Here is a 24,494-nt window from a genome sequence, read left to right on the forward strand (position 1 = left end):
TACTCTCCTGTTTGCCCTATGTGTTCTACCTATGGAAGGCTACTTACTGTCTATGTCCACTTTAAAATGGCTGAGCTCTCGGTCCAGACCTTCTTCCCACCTGACCCCAAAACGGTTGAATGATCTTCTGTTTTCATCACGGCTGCAGATTCACTACCTCCGTTCAAGAAAGGATTAAAAACTTTTTTCCAGGTCTACCATAATCAATTGGTCTCTAAGCCTGATTGTTTTGACTGATTTGTGGTATAGTCCAGCTAACTTGGACCCCCCCCCCCATTCTTTGCGTCACTATTGGGGATCCACCTGTTGCACACTTACAACTGCACTTGAAATTAGATGCACGCTTGGCTATGATACTGATATTATTTCTATTCAGTGCTTTAAGATGCCTGTAAGTTGACAGACAAATACATATATCTGCCATCTGACTCTCTTTATGACCATTTGGGTATTTCTGCTGAATGAAAAGATGAAAATGCTAAGAAGCTTTTCTGAACAAATCCAATATTTAAAATCAGGAACCAAGCCCTCTTATCTATCCTCCGGGTCTGGGATTCCCCATTTTTCTCTTTTAAAGTGACTCAGCAACCAGCCAACAGCCCTACAATAGATAGATAATATACCACAATAACCCAGTGGAAAAGATTTTGCTTTGGAGAACACATTTGCGTTTAATAATGACTAGGAAGAGAATTATAACTGGGGGAACAGTTAGCACGATGCATTAATGATTTACGGCACTTTTGTAAAATAGGCTCCAGGAGATTTTAATGAGTACAATACTAAAAAATAGTCATCCTCATACTTTTTCCTCTACTAACTTCTATTTGGTAAAATCAACTATTCTTTTTGATAGGAACCCCCGCCTTGAAATCCCATCACGGTGGTCCACAGACCTTGCATTCGGTTCCTTTGTCCCATTGCTGTACCTGTAGTGGAAGCACCACCAGTGCCACACAGATGAGGATGACCACCAGTAACTGTGAGGGCCAGATCTGCGGCGTGACGTCCCCGTAGCCCACTGTAGAGAAGGTTACAATGCAGAAATACAGCGAGTCGAAGAAAGACAGGTTCTTTCCTGCTCTCTCTAGGTGCTGGATCCCACAGGCCCTGAGGGGGGGGGGGGGACAAGACAGTTATTCAGCTGACTTATTCAGTTTTGGTCAAACTACTAATGCCTTTTCAAATTCATTTCAAAGTTAGTGGAAATATCCAACTGAACAAAGGGTGGGATGGACACAGCATAACAAAAGGCTATATCTGGCCTCTTTTTTGTATGCTTTCTAAAATTGGGAAAAGTTTAATGATTACAAGGCATGCGCATAGGGCGTCCAGGTAGCGTAGCAGTCTATTCCGTTGCCTACCAACATGGGGATCGCCGGTTCGAATCCCCGTGTTACCTCCGGCTTGGCCGGGTGTCACTACAGACACAATTGGCCATGTCTGTGGATGGGAAGCCGGATGTGGGTATGTGTCCTGGTCATTGCACTAGTGCTTCCTCTGGTCGGTCGGGGCACCTGTTCGGGGGGGAGGGGAAACTGGGGGGAATAGCGTGGTCCTCTCACGTGCTACACCCCCTGGCGAAACTCCTCACTGTCAGGTATAAAGAAGCAGCTGGCAAATCCACATGTATCGGAGGAGGCAGGTGGTAGTCTGCAGCCCTTCCCGGATCGGCAGAGGGGGTGGAGCAGTGACTGGGATGGCTCAGAAGAATGGGGTAATTAGCCTGGTACAATTGGGGGAAAAAAAGGGGGCGAAATCCAAAAAAACAAAAAAAAATTCCTAAAAAAAAAGGCAAGCACATAACATCAGCTGCTTTTCTAAGCTCCATAGTCACAACTAAGAAAACGTTTATATGTTATTTTACGCAACCAGTTCATGACAGAGACCTGTTATCAAAGTTGTAAATCAAATCCTAAAAACTCTCATTTTGGGAACCTGTTGGTTTCATTGTGAGTTTCTACATACTTAAAAGCCCAACAATGATTGCCATTTTTATTTAACTTACTGATATCTGTGGAGATCCCGATAACTGAATTGGTGTTTGACCACCCAAACTCCCTGTCAATGAGTTTTAAATACAGATGCTGTAATATCTGTTGGTATAGGTCTTCTATGAGCTTAGTCTGCCATATCTGCTTATTAGCAACAATGAGCTTGCTTCTTCTTCAAACTTGCCGCTGCCCGCATCATTCTTCTGCATGCTGTGGCATGGTGGCCCAGTGGTTAGCACTACTATCTCGCAGCAAGAAGGTCCGTCCTGGGTTTGAACCCCAGGCCGGTGTCCCAGGTTCTTTCTGTGTGAAGTTTGTATGTTCTCCCCATGTCTGCATGGGTTTCCACCGGGCGTTTCAGTTTCCTCCCACCATCGAGAAGACACGTTTGTGTTATAGTCCATGGGCCAGACGATATTTCGGTACACTCAAGGTGGCAAAACTTACTTATAATTTTTGAAAGGATCCATGTCTGTAGATGATATTTTGGTATGATAACCATTCCTGAGTGGCAGCTGTATCACAGTTATCAGCTCATGAAGTTAACCACCCGCTAAACTAAATTGCATTTTAGACGCTGGTGCATATCCTGGTTTAGCCTCATGGTCAGGACATTTTTCAATGTTCTATAATATTGTCTTTGGTATCATTTTAAAGGGGACCTTCTTAGCTTTCATTCAAGCCCTGTTGTGGATATTTCTCACAAATATAGAGGTCACTTGAGCTCTTCAACCCGTCAATAACACACATCTTTCTGCAATGTTCGCCTAAACTATATACTTTCTTTTAGCCCTGTGGCATCTAGGAATATCAGGGACACAAAACACAAAAACTGGAATACTCACAGGACTGTAAAGATTCAGAAAACGTATAATATACCCATACTATTTCATTGTGTGAGGTGATTGTGAGCCTTAAATGAGAACTAGACCAAAGCCAGTTAGGTCACAAACTGGTCTCTATACATTTGTTTAAATACACAATCAAAATACATGATAAAAAGGAATACCATAGTGAGGTAATGAACTATTTTAATATTTTAAACAACATTGACATTTACATATACTTAGTCAATGATACATGTAATCCCATATCATTAGTGGGTATATGTAATGGTAATGGGTAGGGTAATGGGTATATGTGAATATGGTTACATTATTGTTATCAAGCTCTGGGTAACCAAGTCCAGAATCAACATCCTGTGCATCAATAGACTACTACCACAGCAATACCATCAGAATCATCACACTGTCATTCATCAAACTGCTCGTTTCTCTCATCATCTGACTCCCCAAGTTCAAAGTCCAGTTCTGGACCATCCTGCTGTTTTTGGTTACTGCAGGTCTGTAACCTGCACATGTCTGTGCATGGAAGTCCATTTGACAGGCACATGCAGCTTGGCATTTTGCATGAATGCACACACTTGCATGTTAGCATTTCCAAGACCACATCTGGTGCAGGTGGGGAGCGCATCCAGTAAATGGCCAGCTTGCCTTCATCGTTTGTCCATCCATACTCAGTAGGGCTTGGCACCACAGGGTTAGCCTGCAGACAGCACTTCCATATTGCTGCCTGATAGTTGGCTCGTTGAACATGCATAAAGAGACAGTCTCTACATGGTGGCAGCTGGCTGGACTCAACCTCTCCCCTTTTGGTGCAGAAGAGCTGGTAACGCAGTTTGTTCACCTCAGCAGTGCTGCTATTAGCAACATACATCCGACAGGTGAACTGCTCAATTTTCTGGAACAGCTCATCACTGACATTCCATGTCTGTCCCAGTTGACTAAAAGTCTCTTGGCAGGAAGTGTGCTTTCTCACTATCTTCAGGGCATTCAGCTTCCCTCGACCAGCGAATGCACTGACAGTGTCGCAGCCTGTGAAGGCATGTAAGCCAATTAGGCTGTCACAGATGCTGTCTCCAAGTGAACTTGCCAGTTTGGTGATGTCGACAAACCGTGTGCGGTTCTGAGTCCCACACTTCTGGTAGATGGGACAGGTGATGTCCTTCTGGAAGCCAAGACAAAGCACCATGACATCAGTGTCCTCAGCTGTGATGATAACTGACTTTGAGCCCGCATTTGCTGCATGCAATGCATGCAGGAGCAGACGGGTGTCAGCTTCTTCATGTGTGGAGTGCAGTTCTGCTGCTTCCTCACACCCATCTTCTGTCAACTTGTAGCAGGTTTCCTCACAGGTCATGTACAACACCTTGCCATGCAGCATAGCTCTGTATCGTGGGAGTTTCCACTCTTCCACCAGAAACTTGATGAGACTGGTCTTGTTGGAGGAACTGCACAGAAATGTTCTCCACTGCTGGACGTGGTGTCCCCCTGCAAGATTCTTGTACTGGAGAGTGATGTCTCCACCCCGGTTCAGTCGTTCAGCATCTTTGATCGAAGTCTGGTGATAGACATCAAAAACAACATCAATCCTCCCACTCTGTGCTCCCTCATGGAGGACCTGGGTCAAGGCTGACTCTGCCACCTGTGCAAAGGTTTTGTTGTTGCCATTCATTTTTTGGACCAGGCTCATCCAATCAATGAAGGAAGTAGATGGGATTGGGATGTCTTCTGCAGGAGATACATTCTTTTCAAGCTCTCTGGCAAGTGCAGCCTTGTTTGTTTTTCGTAAGGACCCATCAGCATTTGCCAGTGCCCATGGTAGTGGGCCCAATGGGTAGGCAAGGACATCCTTCAGATTCACCTTCCTGCTTTCAGCCACCAGGATCATGTGACTGAAAAGGTTTTTATCTGCCTTCAGAACCACATCCTGTGCTTTCTTTCCATGAGCTTGTTTTGTGCTGACATTGGAGAATTTTTTCAGACTTTGCTTGGTCATCTTGTCGTGGAATTTCACAGGTGGTGGGTCTGCATCTAACCTTGTTTGCTGGAATGCTTGGTAGGCCTCTTCTCCTTTCTCAAGAGCTCTCAAGAGATCTATGGTCACATCAGGTGGAGCCATGTTGCCAGTGGAGAGGCTAACCAAATCAATCTCATCAGGGGACATAGGATTGAGCCAGTTATTCTCCATAAGGTCCATGAGAGACTGGACATCTGCTTCATCTCTCTTGATCCTTGGACTCTGTAGATCTGGATGAGACCATTTGCACCTGCCTTGACCTGTCAGGTCTCTCAGCTGTCTGAGGTACATGCTTCTATACTCAGCTGTGAGATAATATTTGGTCACAGCTCCTGGCTTCAAGCTGAATCTCTTTGTCCCTCCAGCTGTTTGGGTGTCTTTGTTCACCGTTTCTTCTATAGCATGGTCAACAGGGATTCGGCCAAAGGGATTGGTGGAGCCCAGTTGGACTGAGAAGCCTCCTTCCATGAATTCTGTGTACACATCTGGGTGTGTGATGGGCAGCTCAGACATCTGGGCGTAGTAGTAGGGGAGGTAGCATGCATAATTCATCCTGTCATAAGCAAAGCACCATGGGATCATTGCTCGAATGCTAGCCAAGTGTAGCATCCAGTCTCCCTCTCTGGATGCTCGGATGAGCCCCAACAAGATTTCAACCATGTCCAAATAGGACATCCAGAAGTTCGAGAGGCTGCCGTTTCCACCTCTAAGGAACTCACGGTAGACTTCAAATAGATCCATGATGCGTGTACAAGAGCTGTTCTCGAGGACCTCCTTCAAAGCATGTTGTGAGACTTCTTTCCCAAGGCTGTCAATGGTCTTCAGTGTCTCATTCAGGTGAACCATGTCAAATCCTGTGAGTTTCTTCCAACCAGGACAGGAAACCATTCAAGGTCAGTCGCATGAGAGCCTCATACAGGAGCTTGTGTAGTCGCACTGCCCTGTTGTACTTGCGGCCATCCATAACACCAGCAATTGAGCCTTCGGCAATCATGCCAGACTCAATGCAGAGGTCTTTGAGTCCAGCATCTTGGAAACGCTTTCCTATTATTGCCAGCAGTGTGCAGATGGTGTGGAATACCCCAAGCCTAACGATGATATCATGGAACTTGTCATGGTGTTTCCATGTGATCTCGACAGCCTTCGCATACAGGGCTTGGTCAAAGACACAGACAATCTTCCTCAGGCCTAAGCACTTCATGATGCTCAGTGACTGGTTAAGCACCTCGTTGACAGTAGACATTTGTGTCGCTGGAGCATTGATGGTAGGCAGATAGCCTATATTGTCGGGGATGACCGTCATCTCTCCTCGAGTCAGGATGTTGAAGCCTGTCCAGCTGCTGACTGACTGTTCTTCTTGTTGTGACATGCGTGCTAGGACCCAAAGAAGGTTTTTCTCTCTGGCAAGCTTAGTATTGGCTGCAGTATCGGCATCTGACTTTTTGCTTTGTGGTGGCCCTACCCGTTGTCCAGCATTGTAAGTTGGTAACATTGGTGGGGGTCCATCAATGCTTCTCTTCTTTGTTTTGGGAACAGTGGGCATGGGTTGGACAGGAAGTGGGTTGACTGGCTTTGCTTGCACAGCAATCCCATTGACTCTGTGAGATGTTCCCTCACCACTGACAGTTTCTTCAAGACGGTCGATATTGTCCCAGGCTAAAGTTGTGAATATGCCAGGATGGATGTTAGCTTGAAGGGCAATGCCACTCCCTGATGATGAGAGTTTCTGGAGACACAGGGCAGTGTTGATCTCTTCCATCTGTGAATAGGACACACTGTGACCAAGTCGGTTGAGGATGTTTATCAACTCTACATTTCCTGTCAACGATTTGACACTGAATGGCAGAACAATGTGCTTGGAAGGCTTGGTATTTCCACATGTCACTGCATATACTATGTCATGGCCAAATGACTGCAGAAGGCACTGCACTCTCTGGGACGCATGATCAGGATCATTTGAGCCTGTGAGTAGAGAGTACAGGAAGATAATGAGCGACTCTGGAATGGTAGGACATTCTGCTTCTGGTTTGACTTCAGGCGGCCAGGTTTGAGGAACATCTTGACTTTTAATGTCTGCTCTCAATTTGATGGCTGCTTTGGCTATAACATCTTGTGCACTGACACTTTTCAGGGTCTGCAGCTCCCTTTTGAGAGACTGATTTTCTTTGGCAAGTTCCCTCATGGACAAGTTATCGGGATAGAGGAGGAATTTTCCTTTCTCATCAGGGAATATCTGCAAGGCTCCAGCAAACTCACTCTCCAGGTTTCGCCTTATGTGCTTCTTGGTTGATTCCTTGACTTGAGCAATGCCTTGGGAGTTCATTGAAGCTACCAGTCTAGAAGAGAGATCAGTCATTGTCATCACTTGAGGATTGCCAAAAAGCTCCATCCTGATGAAGAGGAACAGCTCATTGTATGCCTTATTCACAGCAGCTTCATACTGGGCTGCAGCATCATCATCTTCATTGCTGGCAACCTCTCCTTTGGAAACCTCTTCTTTGGTGTAAAGTCTATAGCATGACCTGTGGTAGTGCCCTTCAGCTGCTACAAGGTCTCTACTCACAATGGCAAGGATTCTGCTGTCCCTTTTCTTTGTGGCTGCACTCCTGATCTTTGCATCAGCTCGCAGTTCTCGACACTGCACCAGTACTTCTCTCGTATTCTGTCTCTTGGAATATTTGCTGTTTTTCTGACAAAATATGCACTCTGCATCATAAGTCCTAGATGTACTTGGAGCATGTCGAGCTACTCTCTTAGATTATTTCTCTTCAGCAGAGACACAACTTTTCTTTTCTTTTGCAAGGAGGCCATCATGAATTTGCTTCATAGTGAAGATACTGCGACACTTTCTGTGGTAGTAGATTGCTGGAATCTGTCCCTCAGGAATGTCTTTTGCCAGTTTCAAAACTGGTGCATGATTTCGTATCTGAGCTGCCCTGAGCAGAGTTCTCCATGAGTCGACACTTTGTAGTGAAACCAGCTTATCTGTATCATCAGAACAGTGGATAATGCACTCCACCCGTGGGCGCTTTGGTATTGGGTAAAAACTTGCTTGTTCACCAGTGGCCATATTCAGTCAGTTTTCACCTGCCACATACAAACAAATACATGTAACTTAGGTGTATGAACACTACTAAAACAAAGTTTACTTTGCTTCACCAGCGTCATATTACCATTATTTATCTTACATAGCCACAAATAGATACATTACCTAGTTGCTATGCAACAGCTGTATTTTGTCCACATGAGGCCGCTAAAATCAACACAAGATGAAAGTTCCTCGTAGCCACTTTAACTAATCATATTAACATATACATTAAAAGAACATTTTAACATTATGGGAAATTAGCTTACAATCTTCTCCAGAGTGAGACAAGAAGATAGATACCAGTTTCCTCTATATGTGTTTAGTAGAAAGCTATCTGGCTGCACGTTAGCCTAGCTTAGCACAATGAATGGAAGTACACAGTACTGGTTATCCTTGGTTGTTGGCCAACTAAGAACTGTCCCAGAGTTTAAGCTAGGCTAATCAGTACCAGGGGTGTTGAAATGCTATATTTGTAAAAATCTGGGCAAATACACAATCGTGAGAGGCACAGAAACAGGTTTCCTGAAAGAAAAATGAAATAGCTGCTCATTTGGAAAGGTTATCATGTATTATTTTACTTCTGTTAGTGTACCAAATAAAATGGCACCAGTGAAGTTGTGTCACCTTGGGTGATATCGATATCTGGTCTGACCCATGGACTAACTGGCTTTGGTCTAGTTAGTTTCTTAGTAATAATGCCCTTCTAATTTAAGGTTCACAATCACCTCACACAATGAAATAGTATGGGTATATTATACATTTCCTGAATCTTTACAGTCCTGTGAGTATTCCAGTTTTTTTGTTTTGTGTCCCTGATATTCCTAGATGCCACAGGGCTAAAAGAAAGTATATAGTTTAGGCGAACATTGCAGAAAGATGTGTGTTATTGACGGGTTGAAGAGCTCAAGTGACCTCTATATTTGTGAGAAATATCCACAACAGGGCTTGAATGAAAGCTAAGAAGGTCCCCTTTAAAATGATACCAAAGACAATATTATAGAACATTGAAAAATGTCCTGACCATGAGGCTAAACCAGGATATGCACCAGCGTCTAAAATGCAATTTACTTTAGGGGGTGGTTAACTTCATGAGCTGATAACTGTGATACAGCTGCCACTCAGGAATGGTTATCATACCAAAATATCATCTACAGACATGGATCCTTTCAAAAATTATAAGTAAGTTTTGCCACCTTGAGTGTACCGAAATAGGAAATTTTGGGCTCTGGCCCATGGACTATTAGGGTTAACACTCCTTTCCGTGCCCCTGATCAAGGCATGGTGAGAAGGACTGGAGTTGGTGTACGGCGGCTGCCCACTGCTTCCAGCTACACGGCTAGGGTGGGTTAAATGCAGAGGATGAATTTCCCCATTGGGATTTATAAAAGTATATCTTCTTCTTTCTTCTTTCATTTGGCTGCTACAGTGAATAAGCAAAATGCTATTCGTCGTGTCATTTTTCATGGGAAAGTCATCTTTAACAGTAACCATCAGAAGAAGCAACTACAAAAATGCTCATGATGTTGGCAGTTGTGCATTATTTATCTTAAAAATTCTAGCGATAGAAAATATCAAAAAGGACATTTTCAGGATTGTGCATTGAGTTGATTATTATTATTATCATTACTGTCATATGATGAATTGTATACTCCACTCAGAACTATTCATTAGCTATTATCTTAAAAATGCCAGCGAAAAGAAAATAGAAAATATCAAAAAGGAAATTTTCAGGACTGTACATTGAGTTGTTTATTATTATTATTATTATTATTATCATTACCATCATATGATGAATTGTATACTCTACGCAGAACTATTCATTAAAATGTCAGCAGAATATTCCCTAGCATCTCTAAAAAAAAGAAAGACACTTGTAACAAAAACAGTCCAGTTTATTTTGACTGAATACTATGGGGACACTGAAAAAATAAAGACATTATTCATTGGGAAGCAGTGCTGTGATAGTCTCTGGTGTTCTGGTACACATACTGGGTAGAGAAAGCTGTCAGCAAGTGAACGGCAACATGAATGGATTCACGGGGCTTTCAGCGGACACGAAAAGTGTGTATGACCCTCTGTTATATGTGCACAGAATACACTCGAGACTGCCCCATTTTCCATTAAAAAAAGATAAAGTGGTTAGCGTGAGTGCCAAATCAATAAACTCACAAAAATGGTTGACATTAAACTCAAAAGAGATTTCTTAGACCGGATTCAGGAAATGCCTTTAGTGGTTCACTACTATCCAAAGGGTCTGGGTCAGCCAGCTTGACTCTGCAGATTAAACATCATTAGGAGTGCAGTTGTACAGTTCTGTCTGAGTGCTCTGCCTTTTAGGTAATACTTATGAAGGGAGGAATATTCTGCCTAGCACTTGGATAACGATAAAAAAAAGCCCCAGATACAAGGGCACTGAAATCAATAAAACTTGGGTCTTCCTGATCGCAATGCTTATTTAGGCTAACGCCATTGATTAATCTGTCAAAGTTTGCCTCTAGACATGTGTTAATCTGTTTGTTTGTCAGCAAGTAATCCCAAAATGAATGAGGGCCTCGGGCTAGGAGCTGAGAAGAGCATCAATTCCCAATTCGCCAGTTCACACACGCCACAGGACACACCAGAAATGTTAATCTCTCTTGTTCATGTTCTACTCAGTGTCGATTTTCAATGTAGGAGCACAGCTACGGAATAAATATACAACCAGCTTTCAATTAGCGACATCGGTCTGAAATATTAAATAAAGCTTAGGGTCCACGGTCATTCACCAGTCCACCACACCATGACATTCCTCTTTTTCTCTCTCTTTGTTTAGTCTTTTTCTGCTTTATATATATATATATATATATATATATATATATATATATATATATATAGCACAAAAAGTAAGGAAATTTGTGTTTGGTAGATTATTTCTTTGTTGTAACAATGCTTCTTGGCAATAAATCTTATACTGTTGGAAAGCCTGTTTATTTCCCTTTTAAATGGGGCCACATTTGTAAGGAACATGCATTTGTGGGATGAGCAGCAGAGCTGAGTATGTGGGTTGCGTCCATGAAAAATTTGCCAAATCTTCTCTGCCAATGCCAAACAGCTTATTTTGCTGTTGCTATTGACTCTTGTTTTGAGCTTCTGGTACCCCAGGTGCTGACAATCAGGTGCCTGATATAAGATTTATTGCCAAGAAGCATTGTTACAACAAAGAAATAATCTACCAAACACAAATTTCCTTACTTTTTGTGCTAAGTTTATACATATATATATAAATAACTTTCTTAAAAGAAACACTCAACGGTAGGAAAAGTGCTCAAAGAATAAGGAGCAAAATAATCCAGTGATTCAAGTAAATTCTTTATGAGACAGTACAAGCCTGCAGCCTGTAGATGAAACAGTCTTGTACTCTCTCATAAAGAATTTACTTGAATCACTGGAGATATATATATATATATACACTACCGTTCAAAAGTTTGGGATCACCCAAACAATTTTGTGTTTTCCATGAAAAGTCACACTTATTCACCACCATATGTTGTGAAATGAATAGAAAATAGAGTCAAGACATTGACAAGGTTAGAAATAATGATTTGTATTTGAAATAAGATTTTTTTTACATCAAACTTTGCTTTCGTCAAAGAATCCTCCATTTGCAGCAATTACAGCATTGCAGACCTTTGGCATTCTAGCTGTTAATTTGTTGAGGTAATCTGGAGAAATTGCACCCCACGCTTCCAGAAGCAGCTCCCACAAGTTGGATTGGTTGGATGGGCACTTCTTTGAGCAGATTGAGTTTCTGGAGCATCACATTTGTGGGGTCAATTAAATGCTCAAAATGGCCAGAAAAAGAGAACTTTCATCTGAAACTCGACAGTCTATTCTTGTTCTTAGAAATGAAGGCTATTCCATGCGAGAAATTGCTAAGAAATTGAAGATTTCCTACACCGGTGTGTACTACTCCCTTCAGAGGACAGCACAAACAGGCTCTAACCAGAGTAGAAAAAGAAGTGGGAGGCCGCGTTGCACAACTGAGCAAGAAGATAAGTACATTAGAGTCTCTAGTTTGAGAAACAGACGCATCACAGGTCCCCAACTGGCATCTTCATTAAATAGTACCTGTTAGAGCCTGTTTGTGCTGTCCTCTGAAGGGAGTAGTACACACCGGTGTAGGAAATCTTCAATTTCTTAGCAATTTCTCGCATGGAATAGCCTTCATTTCTAAGAACAAGAATAGACTGTCGAGTTTCAGATGAAAGTTCTCTTTTTCTGGCCATTTTGAGCGTTTAATTGACCCCACAAATGTGATGCTCCAGAAACTCAATCTGCTCAAAGAAGTGCCCATCCAACCAATCCAACTTGTGGGAGCTGCTTCTGGAAGCGTGGGGTGCAATTTCTCCAGATTACCTCAACAAATTAACAGCTAGAATGCCAAAGGTCTGCAATGCTGTAATTGCTGCAAATGGAGGATTCTTTGACGAAAGCAAAGTTTGATGTAAAAAAAATCTTATTTCAAATACAAATCATTATTTCTAACCTTGTCAATGTCTTGACTCTATTTTCTATTCATTTCACAACATATGGTGGTGAATAAGTGTGACTTTTCATGGAAAACACGAAATTGTTTGGGTGATCCCAAACTTTTGAACGGTAGTGTATATATATATATGTATATTTTTTCATCTGATCTTTATTATTCTGCAATTGTGTGTCAAAGTTGTGTAAGGACTGACTAAGCCATTCTGGGCTTCCTCCTTCCCCTGCGCTGTTTTTTTTTGGTGGTATTTATTGTGATTTCTTTTTTTAAATGATCTGTTTCTTTTAATTGTAAAAAATAAAATAAACAAATAAATATATATCAGGAGTGGTGCAAACCAGGCACAACAAGACCAAATTAGCCTTTGCCCATTCATATGTCCCTCATAGGGATGGATATATGAGTTTAGGGATTGACAGGTGTCTTTACACAGCGTGCAAACACAAACCTAAACAAAACCGCAAAGGTGCAGATAGTGTCTGTCTACTGTGCAGTATTCACACGTACCCAGCACAGCGCTGGTAACACATATTAACGGGATGAAGCAGAAAGCTGACTACATGTCAGTGTTGCTGGTTGTAAAGTGGCCACTCTTCCTACCACTCTCTGTTACTGCTACAAGTGCATATTCTTGTCAATGACCAGAATGACAAACTCGGGTCAGGTTGGTGACCGTGGTTGAGAGGCGAGCGGCAAGATGGATGACGCGAATGAAGGATCAGTCACTCACCCAGTGAAGACCAGACACAGCAGGGTGCAGATGAGGATGAGCACCTGGTTAAACATGGCGGAGTGGGTCCTCTGGATGGCACGATGGAAATCATTCTGGAGAACGAAGGAGAGGTGAACAGAGGATAAATAGATATAGAAGCGGATAGATGGATACAGATAACCAGATAGACGGGCAGACGGACAGTAAGATAGATAGATAAACAGATAGGAAGGCACTTAGATTTAAAAGTATGAGGTAATAAGCATCTACGTAGTATTACTGATACACCATTAACAGAATTTTTCACTGATGTAATGCTAATATCCATAATACCATACATGACCTTATATCTTGTGCACAAAAAGGTCTTGAAATGCACCGCCCTGGGAATCCTGTTTCAGTCACACCTTATTAGCAGTTTCCACCTGACCGTTACCTCACCACACCAAACCTCCAAGCTGTCCCTGTTCTCTCCTTGGCCCTAGACCCTACCATCTGTTCAGCTCCCACGCTGGCACCCCGTTCCAGCTCCTAAACCCATTCTTGGTATGATAACCTGAAATCACCGCTATACCATTCAACCTAATTGTCTTCGCCTGTGAAAATCCCATTCACCCTTCTCACTTCAATGTAAATTTGCTGAAGTCATAATTCTTTCAGCTTGGTGCCCCCCCCCGGCTGCCCATTGCTCCTGGCTCCATGTTGTAAAGCAGTAGCCCATGCCGTATTGTTTGTCCCATATTAGTTATTCAAATAACTCTGTAGCATCTCACAGTCAGGACAAACAGAGACAGCGAGACAATGATACACAAGATAAGGACAAACACAAAGCACAAACACTGTCGAGTCCTCTGTACTTCTACGTTGTGTGCCGGTACTCACAATCATGTTCTCCAGAGCACATTTAGCTAGCCAGCAGTTCAGAAACACGGGGACAAATATGTTTCTCAACGGAGGCCAGAAGATCTGAGAAAAAAATTGGGAGAGACAAAGAAAATGGATTTATCGACTACTGTAATGTCCTCAGGTGAAAAAGGCATGTTATGTTAAAAAAAAAACAATAACCTAGCACATCTAGAATTCCTAAGCCATTGGCCCTGACTTAGCACCCTGGATTTAGACGGCAACAAGCAGTGGGGTCAGATGAAGCGATAAATTACTCACTTGTGTGTTGTCGAAAACCCTGGGATAAAGTCAAGGCCTGCTACCTTTGAGCAGAAACTACTGTGGGGATTTACTTTGCATTTTTTTTTAAAAAGGCCACCCGTTCACAGCAATCCAATACAGAAGTATGCAAGGGCTGAAGTTGTTCCTTTTCTGTTTTTGTGTGTGTAAAGCACACTGAATTGTGTACGAAATGTGTGCTTTATAAATACACTTGCTTGCTTGAAGTGACATTCTCACAGCGCCTCCATTCATGTGACTGTCTGAACCGGAGCTGGATCGCTCAATTCATCATGTTAATTACTCACTGTGATTATAAACGGCACTGTATTGATCATCTCCAATATGAAGGATATCTGGAACATCTGCTCCCAAATGTTCCCCTGAAAGGGAAATCAAACAGCTCATAAATCAACGTGAGGGTGAAACGTGAGGGTGAAAAGAATTGGCACTCAATAAAAGATAATAATCGATGACGGGTCGCTCGGCTGTGTGGGACGCCTTTCAACAATAGCCACGGTGCATTTTTGGTTGATCCGAGGAGGTAAAACTCCACAGAGAAATATTTGCAGTAAATAAATGGGGGAACGCTCGGTAAGAGTATCAGGAGAGCCAGGATGGATGAATGGGTAGTAGTCTGTCACTCACATGGGTTCACACTACTCTTATACTACACATACTACACTGTTCCCACATGTAACAAGAGACTACTCGTTTACTATGTGGCTTTGCTAAGTACTGTTGACTTTTGTCTTTTCCCTGGAATAGATGCGAGCACAGGTCCAAAGCCAGACTTTGGCGGATCAAATCTTTTCTCCACCCATTATCCAGACCGCTTATCCTGCTCTCAGGGTCGTGGGATGCTAGAGCCTATCCCAGCAGTCATTGGGCGGCAGGCAGGGAGACACCCTGGACAGGCCACCACAGGACCGACCCACACACACACACACACACACACACACACACACACACACACACACACACACACACACACACACACACATTTACACCTAGGGGCAATTTAGTATGGCCGATTCACCTGACCTACATGTCTTTGGACTGTGGGAGGAAACCAGAGCACTCAGAGGAAACCCATGCAGACATGGGGAGAACATGCAAACAACCCCCAAGGTTGGACTACCCCGGGGCTTGAACTCAAGACCTTCTTGCTGTGAGGCGACTGCGCTAACCAATACGCCACTGTACCACCCCAATTCTTTTCTCTCTCTTTTCTAATCAAATTTATGAGGCACCTTGAATGCATTGTTTGCTATAGCTTCACGCTGGCAACAAAGCAAAACATCTGTCACCGCTCCAAGTTTCTAAGCTATCGACCTAATTAAAGATATCAACTCCCTGAATGAGTCCCTGTAGGTAAATTACTCGAAATCAACCACATTTTTTTGGCCAGCACGGTGGCCCAGTGGTTAGCACTGTCACCTCACAGCAAGAAGGTCCTGGGTTCGAACCCCAGGGTTGTCCAACCTTGAGGGTCATCCCAAGTTCTCTGTGTGGAGTTTGCATGTTTTCCCTGTGTTTGCGGTGGGGTTTCTCCGGGTGCTCCGGTTTCCCCCACCATCAAAAAGACATGCATGTTAGGGTTAATACTCCTGTCTGTGCCCTTGACCGAGGCATGGCAAGACGAACTGGAGTTGGTCCCTGGGTGCTGCACGGCGGCTGCCCACTGCTCCTGGCTACACAGCTAGGATGGGTTAAATGCAGAGTGTAGTGTCCCTACGGGGATCATTGAAGTATATCAAAATCAAAATAAATAAGTAAAAAAATTATTTGGCTTGAATGGTAATAGTACTAATTTCCATATCGATCCAAGCTAGAGACAGTTGTACTGTAACTAATGTGGAGTCATGAGAGCACCAGTCTGTGGACTTATCTGTGATTCATTAGGTCTGTTCATCTGGACGGTATTTATTGCTAGGTTGGGGCTGGTGGACATTAAGCACAGTAAGAGTGGCGTTCCTAACAAGCTTATATACCATCCATCCATCATCCAAACCGCTTATCCTGCTCTCAGGTTCACGGGGATGGCTGGAGCCTATCCCATCAGTCATTGGGCGGCAGTGAGCAAACAAGACGACATGCCTTAAATAATCATGGACTGAATCTCCTTTGGAGTTTTTACCATCAGCGCCACTAGACTGAAGCAAGTTCAGCATCAATTTTACTGCTGTGCTTCGTTTTGCCCAGGTAATCTATTATTGTATTGTGCTATTGATTTTTGTTTTGTTTTGGAGTGTGGGCCCCAATTTCAACCTCGTTAAGAAGTATTTCACTATATATCTTTTTGTAGAGGTTTGTCAACTCAGCTTTTCACTACCATGTAAGGCTACGTCTATAAATAATGATAATCACCATCGCCATCAATAAATAATAATTTTAATAAATATTAATGAAGCAACGTTTCTGAAGATGTTTCCTGGCCAAGTCCTACTAGACATTAACCAGAACAACGAGCATCAACAGAGGCCTTCATGATGCTGATAACTGTTAATTTGCTAATATGTTGAATATGACAGTGATGGAAATATACTCTGTTATTATTAGGGACAGGGTTTCATTATTATTATTATTATTATAAAAATTAATATAAATGGTTGCATCTCCCTCTCTCCATGAGGAACTCTTCATTAAAACATCAGCAAAATATTCAGTAGCATCTCTACGAAGACACTTGTAACAAAAGCAGTCCAGTTTATTTTGAGATTGTCGATGCGTCTGTTGACCCTGACAAAATAAAGGCATTACTCTGTCACAAAGCCACTGCTCTGATAGAAAGCCGCCAAGCCGTGGACGACAACATAAATGGATTTACAGGGCTGTCAGCAGGTACCAAGGCATTCAAATTAATCTGTCATCTTGTGTATTTTCTGTGCAGTCGTCAGCCAGAGACTGAGTCTTACCGTCATCGTCTTTACAATATATGTCATGTAGACATGTTGTGTGGGTTTGGGCAGAGGCAGAAACAATGCAGCATGTGTCGTGCTGTGAGCTTTTCTATCCAAAGATGACATTGGGTTTGTTTTGAGTCCAGTCTGTATAGTTTCATACATATCACATGTGGTGTATCTCAGACCCCATAACCGTTTTGTAAATAGACAAAACTTCTATTTTTCTCTGTTCTCATCTTTTTTTATAATAATAATAATCATTACATATATATATAGCGCTTTTCTATCTCCTTACCTATCCAAGCCCATTTCCTACTCTATTTGTAGACTTTTTTTTTGTGTTTCTCTTCTTTGCTTTGCTTTCAATGTGCCTTTAAACTGCTTTTAAACTTGCAGCACTTTTAAGATTTTTTTTCATGGAAAGTGCTTTAAAAATAATATACATTGCTGTTATTAGTTTTATTTTTTTAATTTTTAAGGATCCCCCTCCTTTTGCCCCAATTGTATCCAGCCAATTACCCCACTCTTCCGAGCCATCCAACCCGCTACTCCACTCCCTCTGCCGATCCGGGGAGGGCTGCAGACTACCACATGCCTCCTCCGATACATGTGGAGTTGCCAGCCGCTTCTTTTCACCTGACAGGGAAGAGTCTCGCCAGGGGGATGTAGCGCGTGGGAGGATCACAGTATTCCCCCCAGTTCCCCCTCCCCCCCAAACAGGCACCCCAACCGACCAGAGGAGGCGCTAGTGCCGCATCCAGGACACATATTCACAACCGGCTTCCCACCCGCAGACACAGCCAATTGTGTCTGTAGGGACACCCGACCAAGCCGGAGGTAACACGGGGATTCAAACCGATGACCCCCAAGTTAGTAGGCAACAGAATAGACCACTATGCCACTCAGACGTCCACCTGTTATCAGTATTATCTATTATTACCATCAGTATGAGACAGGAGTCCCCTATAGAGGCAAAGGTGTGTGTGCACCATGTTGAGTCCATTCTGATATTGATCTCCCGTCTACCTCCTCACTTACATTGTCAGTATACAGTTCAGAATCAGTCACTTCCTGAACCCTTGAATGAGACCAAGGTCCAAAACTAATTTTCAAGCCTTCAGATGGTGGAAAGCAAAGCGCAGAGAAACGGTGAATGGTGGGACAGTTCAGACAGTTCCTTACCTTGTAGCTGAGATATGTGATAAGCATGGTCTCCAAGAAACTGATTAAGGCCACTGTGACCTGGAGGGGAGGGCAGATGGAAGGGGATGAACAAAACTAACGCTTTCTGGCACAGGATCCAATTCTTCCCTGAGAGTTGGCTCTGTTTGAAGGTAGAATCTGTAATGGTGTGAAACAGCAGCTTCTAAGATATTTCATGATGATTGCAAAAATAACTTTTGCTGTTGGGTGGAGGCACCAGGTGGTGCTCCCTCACCGTGGCCGGGGGGGGATTCTTAATTTGACTTTGACGAGGACCTCCAACGCTGGCTTTGTTTTTTGCTGCGCCTACTGTGCCAATGACCTAGACCCACCCAATAGCCCATGAAAATAGTCCACCATCTCATGCAAGACTGTGCATGAGATGGTCACAAATATAAAATGCATTGAAATGGACATTGCTTCTGAAAAGACAAAGTTCAGCTAGCATGTGTCTCATTTGCCATGAAGCCACTGTTTGACACTATGACAGAGTCCATCTTTAAATATGTATCTCACTCATGGCTCATTAGAGTTGGGTGTTACTCTGAGATGTAGTTCATGTGCAGTGGTATTTGATTTAAAGTGTGATTTTTTTTCCCAAGTGGTGCCTGGTAAGAGAAGTTCCTCTCACCTGTATTGCCCATACAGGCTCACGTCTGTTGACCCAAAAAATCACCTCCCTTTCAAAGAGCAAAAGAGCATATTAAAAAGAACATAAAAACGTATAGCTGACTATATGAGAAATTAGATGTTTTGTCGTTACCAATAGCTGCTATAGCGCACACAGACAGGTGACAAATGAATGGAAAAACCCACTTAAAGCTTCTTAGTAAAGTGTTGGGCCACGAGGAGCCTCCAGAACAGCTTCAGTGCTCCTTGTCCTAGATTCTACAAGTCTCTGAACTCTACTGGAGGGATGAACACCATTCTTCCAAAAGATAATCCCCTTATTTGGTGTTTTGATGATGATGGTGGCGGAGAGGGCTGTCTAACACATCGGTCCAAAATCTCCCATATGTGTTCAACTGGGTTGAGATCTGGTGACTGTGAAGGCCATAGCATATGATTTACATCTTTTTCATACTCATCAAACCATTCAGTGACCCATCGTGCCCTGTGGATGGGGGCATTGTCATCCTGGAAGTAATCACTTTCTATGGAAGCAATTCTATGGAAGTAATTACTTCTATGGAAGTAATTCTATAGAAGTAATTACTCTCTATGGAAGTAATTAAGTTTCTTTCCATCAGGATAGAAATGTTAGATCATAAGATAAAGGTGACCACTCAGAATAACTTTGTTTTGATTTGCAGGGACCCTTCCCTCTAAGGGGACAAGTGGACCCCAAACCATGCCAGGAAAATGCCCCCCCACAGCATAGCAGAGCCCCCGGACCCCCTCACTGTAGGGGTCAAACATTCGGGTGTTTCCTTTCATTTGTCACCCGTCTGTATGAGTAAATGATGGTACTTAACAATTTACAACAGAGCAATAACAGAGTTGAAAATTGGACATTAACTCACCAGTCAATCTCTTTGGGGCCTGTTGTACTATTCCTGCTATTATGACAGTTTGCGCTGCAAAACAATATGGAAAACCAGGAAATGACAAAAAAGGCATGACATCTTCTGCATATGTGTATGTGTGCATGCCTGTGCATGTGTGTGTGTGTGTATGTGTTTGTGTGTGTGTGTGTGTGTGTAAGAATACATCCCCATCGGGGTGCTCCTCCATCAGCCGGTATGCTGCCTTGGAAAAAGGGAGAAAAGCGTGTGCTGGAGCTTTAAGAGCTGCTGGCAGCAAAGTAAAACCATCTACTGCTTCCAGATCACTGCACAGGGAGAACGATGGACAGTATGTTTGCTCTGCGGGGCGTTTGGCTCATTTCATCACCATATTGTAAACTCTAAATGTCACCAAGGGTTGGCTGACAATATCCTATTGAAATGTCAGGCGCGAGTTTCATTTTACGCTTAACCCTGACTCAGAGAATATGTTAATAACTGGTGACTTTTGTCTCTGAAATACTGAGCACCATCAAGTCAGGACGATGCCATTGTCGAAAAAACTGTGAAGGTGCTGAGGATTTACAGGTCACAGGGCTGCAAACAGCAAATCTTGGAAATGTGGAACCGTTTGGAGCAATGGATAATTGAGAAACGGAATAACGTATAAAATGTGGAAAAAAAATAAATACAGTAAATTCTGGTACCCTAACCAGGGTCCGTATTCTCACACACACTACACAGGTCTTCATATCCTACATTTCTACATATAGGATCACCCCTTTTTCTTTTACTTTTAACTTGCTCTGAAGAAAAGGGAATTGCGGCACAATTCTACGTAAGAACTGTGCATTATAAACAAAGCCATTAAATGTTTAAATGATTGATCATGACGAACGGCGATGACGTCAGACCGCGACCCTCACCATACACTGCGGTTGATGTCGGCAGGGTTGTCCAGGTAAACTCTGAGGATGTAGAGGGCACATGTGAGCAGCTTCAGGAGCAGGTTGAACATGCGGATCCTCAGGCCTGAGAAGCAACAACAGCAACAAAAGGTCTGATTAATAAAACCTGCCCGCCGGGCCCTCTCCTGACTCAGCTACGCCACTGAAAACCATGTAAGCTGAGGCCCGACTGCAATATCTCTGGTTTGAGGCTGGCTCACGACCTTTGCTGCATGTCAGCTGACCCCATCACATTACACTTATTGCGCAGTGACAATATGCACGTCGGCATTATGTATATGTACATCGTTACGTCATGCCAATAAAGCCATTTGGATCGAATTGAACAGTGCTTAAAACAATACAGTATAAAAGCACAACTACAATGCCAGCTAATACAGTGTTTCTCAACCGGGGGTCCGCGGACCCCTAGTGGTCCGTGGTGTAATTGCAAGGGGTCCGTGAAAATAAAATATCTTTAAAAAAAAGATCCTATGACATTTATAGAAATAGGATTATTTTACTCAAATGTGACTGAGACCTTTATCTACCTAAACTATAAAGGGTAACAGGACTTTTTCTCTAATTACATCTGTTTCACAAGTGTAATTTATTGTATTTTAATAAGAGATCTCGCTCCCGTTTGCATTGTTAAAAGTTACTGCATAAAAATTCTGTTGTTACATATATCTGAGAACCACTGAGCTAATACATACCATCTAGGGGTAGCGTGGGGGGGGGGTCGATTCTTAGATGCACCAAGATTCTCTCACAACAGATTGTCTCGATGAAGAAAACTCAACAATCGGTAATTCAAAGCTCGATTCTTGACTGGGCTGTACGCCCCTTACAGCGGCCGCTGAACCAACCGGATGGTGACGCGTAACGGAAGTAAAACGCGCGTGTCGTGTTTACGTTCTAAGCTAGGCTACTTCTTCCGTTTTGGCGAGGATGGTCGAGCGCGAGCAACCGACGGTGGATCCAATCTGACCGGCACGCGATATTATGAACCCTACATAGCCCTCGCCAAAATCCCGTACCCTGTCCCAAATCTCGCGAACGGACGCCGGATTTCCGCTGCGTTGCTAAGGAAACAATCAACTATCAACTCGGTGCGAAGCAAAGCTAACGTTAGCTACCTTCAATTTTGGTCGCCAAAGTTAGTAAATTTCTCCCCCTAGTGGCAAAATAATAATTAAAATGGCAGTCTTATGTGCTCTCCTCTGTTCATGATCCTCATTGCTCATTGAAACTTGAGTAGTTTCGATGTCTGATACTTCATTACTTTTACCCAAGTAGCCTATAGCTTTTCAGCAGGCCTTCTTTATACAACACTGTGCACTATACACTATAGGCCTAGGCTAATAGTAGAAAATGTAAACTTTCTGGTAAATGAAGTGAAAGACATGACTAGGATGTTTGTCTTATGATTTAAGTGTTTGCCCTGAAAACGAAATTAAGCAGGAAGTCTAGATTATTTTTGGTTTTGATTAAAAATAATCAAAATATTAAGTTACATAACTTATGAATCGTCTAAAAAGTGAACCATGGGGTTGAAATTATGATTGTGAGGGAAAGAATAGCCTTAAGTTGACTAACCTAACAATTTTAGGTTACAAGGTCTGCCTCTGCTCCTTGGATACGTTATTGGTATTATATTAATGTTGATTGTGGATAACTTAGACAGGTTAAATTGTGGGTGTACAGCGTTTCCTTGATGAGCGCTAACCCCATAACAACATATTTTCGCGTTGCTACGGTGGCGCACACGTGACAAAGCCAGAAACGGGATTTTGGCGAGGCCTATGTAGGGTTCATAATATCGCGACCGGCACCCTCTGGCTTAAAAGTTGAAGGGAAAAGGGACCCGGACAAGAGCCACACTGTGTGCAGGTTGTGTCTAACTAAAATAAAATATTGTAGCGAATTCGGGGGGACAACGCAACCACAGGAACTGCCGCGGCCGGGAAGCGAATCCGTATCGCCCGCACCGCAGGAGGCATCGCTAACCGCTCGACTAAAGGGTCAGAACCGCCAGTCAGCGGCCAGCGTGTCTTCTTATCCATGCACGTTACAATATTTTGGGGACGCAACAAAGATGAGAAACCATATTTCACGTTTCCACCCGGAGTTGGAGGAAAAACAGCCGGTTGTAGTTGCTGCTAACCGGAGAACAATTGAAGGAGTGATATCAGAGCTTCCACTGAACCCGGAAAGGGCGAAGCGAATCCCAAAGTCGATCGCAACTTTTTTTGCCAACGCTCTGTGCCCCCTACTCAGCCACCGAGAACCAGGGCTTTCAGGCTGCGCTGCACACCGTGGAGCCGAGATACAACATCCCATTGTCGACGTTTTTTCCACCGACACAGCGATACCAAACGAAACCACAACCAAATTCATGGAATCATTGAGGAAAGCGCGTAGGGCAGCAATAACGTGTGATGCGTGGACATCCGTACATCACCGTAACTGCGCACTTTATTACCTATGACTGACAGCTCGTGTGTCACGTGCAGTTACTGCACGGTGGAGCACACTTACACCGGAGGAGACCAACTCATGTTCTTACACAAAAATGTACACATTCCAGCTAAGCCAGCTTTCTGAAAGTGCCCCCCCCCGGGGGGGCTTGACCAGGGGGGATGTAGTGCGGAACTACTGTTGGGGGGGGTGTAGTGCGGAACTACTGTTGGGGGGGCTTGACCGGGGGGGGGATGCAGTGCGGAACTACTGTTGGGGGGGCTTGACTGGGGGGGTGGTGTAGTGCGGAACTACTGTTGGGGGGGCTTGACCGGGGGGGATGTAGTGCGGAACTACTGTTGGGGGGGCTTGACCGGGGAGGATGCAGTGCGGAACTACTGTTGGGGGGGGCTTGACTGGGGGGGATGTAGTGCGGAACTACTGTTGGGGGGGGGCTTGACCGGGGGGGATGCAGTGCGGAACTACTGTTGGGGGGGGCTTGACTGGGGGGGATGCAGTGCGGAACTACTGTTGGGGGGGGGCTTGACCGGGGGGATGCAGTGCGGAACTACTGTTGGGGGGGGCTTGACTGGGGGGGATGCAGTGCGGAACTACTGTTGGGGGGGGCTTGACCGGGGGGGATGTAGTGCGGAACTACTGTTGGGGGGGGCTTGACCGGGGGGGATGCAGTGCTGAACTACTGTTGGCGGGGGCTTGACCGGGGGGGGGTGTAGTGCGGAACTGCTGTTGGGGGGGCTTGACCGGGGGGGGGGTGTAGTGCGGAACTACTGTTTTGACGTTGGAATCTTTTTCACGGCGGAACAATCAACAAAACGCGCTTTCATGAGACAGAGAGTCTGTAGCGTGGATTATTATAATACATGCATGGTCTGTAGGGCCACAGAATGTGTTACGGGGTCTAGGTGATAGGTAATCGACTAGCCAGGCTGTCATACGCCGGAAGCGGTTAGGAAGCGATCGACCCCGCACAAGGGGACTTGTATCTGTTCTAACATGGTTACTGAGCTTGACACCACGCGTCTGTCTTCATTCATTATACTGAAACAGAATGGAGAGATATTCGACAGGGACGAAAAGAAAGACAAAGTGCTTGGGTTCACAGAGAACGTG

The 24,494-nt window shown here is 43.9% G+C and overlaps 1 protein-coding gene across 6 annotated transcripts in view; it reads right to left on the minus strand.

Moving 5' to 3' along the window:
• LOC130121764 (potassium channel subfamily T member 1-like) overlaps positions 1–24,494 on the minus strand; it is a 166,005-nt gene that overhangs the window by 46,406 nt on the left and 95,105 nt on the right. For all 6 annotated transcript variants that reach the window (XM_056290844.1, XM_056290763.1, XM_056290681.1 and 3 more), the window contains 8 exons: positions 20,883–20,988; positions 19,975–20,028; positions 19,083–19,131; positions 18,431–18,490; positions 14,651–14,725; positions 14,061–14,144; positions 13,197–13,291; positions 930–1,110 (listed from right to left, as the gene is read on the minus strand). In XM_056290844.1, coding sequence (XP_056146819.1) covers positions 930–1,110; positions 13,197–13,291; positions 14,061–14,144; positions 14,651–14,725; positions 18,431–18,490; positions 19,083–19,131; positions 19,975–20,028; positions 20,883–20,988 — 704 coding nt within the window. The remainder of the gene's footprint in view (positions 1–929; positions 1,111–13,196; positions 13,292–14,060; positions 14,145–14,650; positions 14,726–18,430; positions 18,491–19,082; positions 19,132–19,974; positions 20,029–20,882; positions 20,989–24,494) is intronic.

Source organism: Lampris incognitus, chromosome 1 (assembly GCF_029633865.1).
Source record: "Lampris incognitus isolate fLamInc1 chromosome 1, fLamInc1.hap2, whole genome shotgun sequence".
In the NCBI taxonomy this organism is placed as follows: Eukaryota; Metazoa; Chordata; class Actinopteri; order Lampriformes; family Lampridae; genus Lampris; species Lampris incognitus.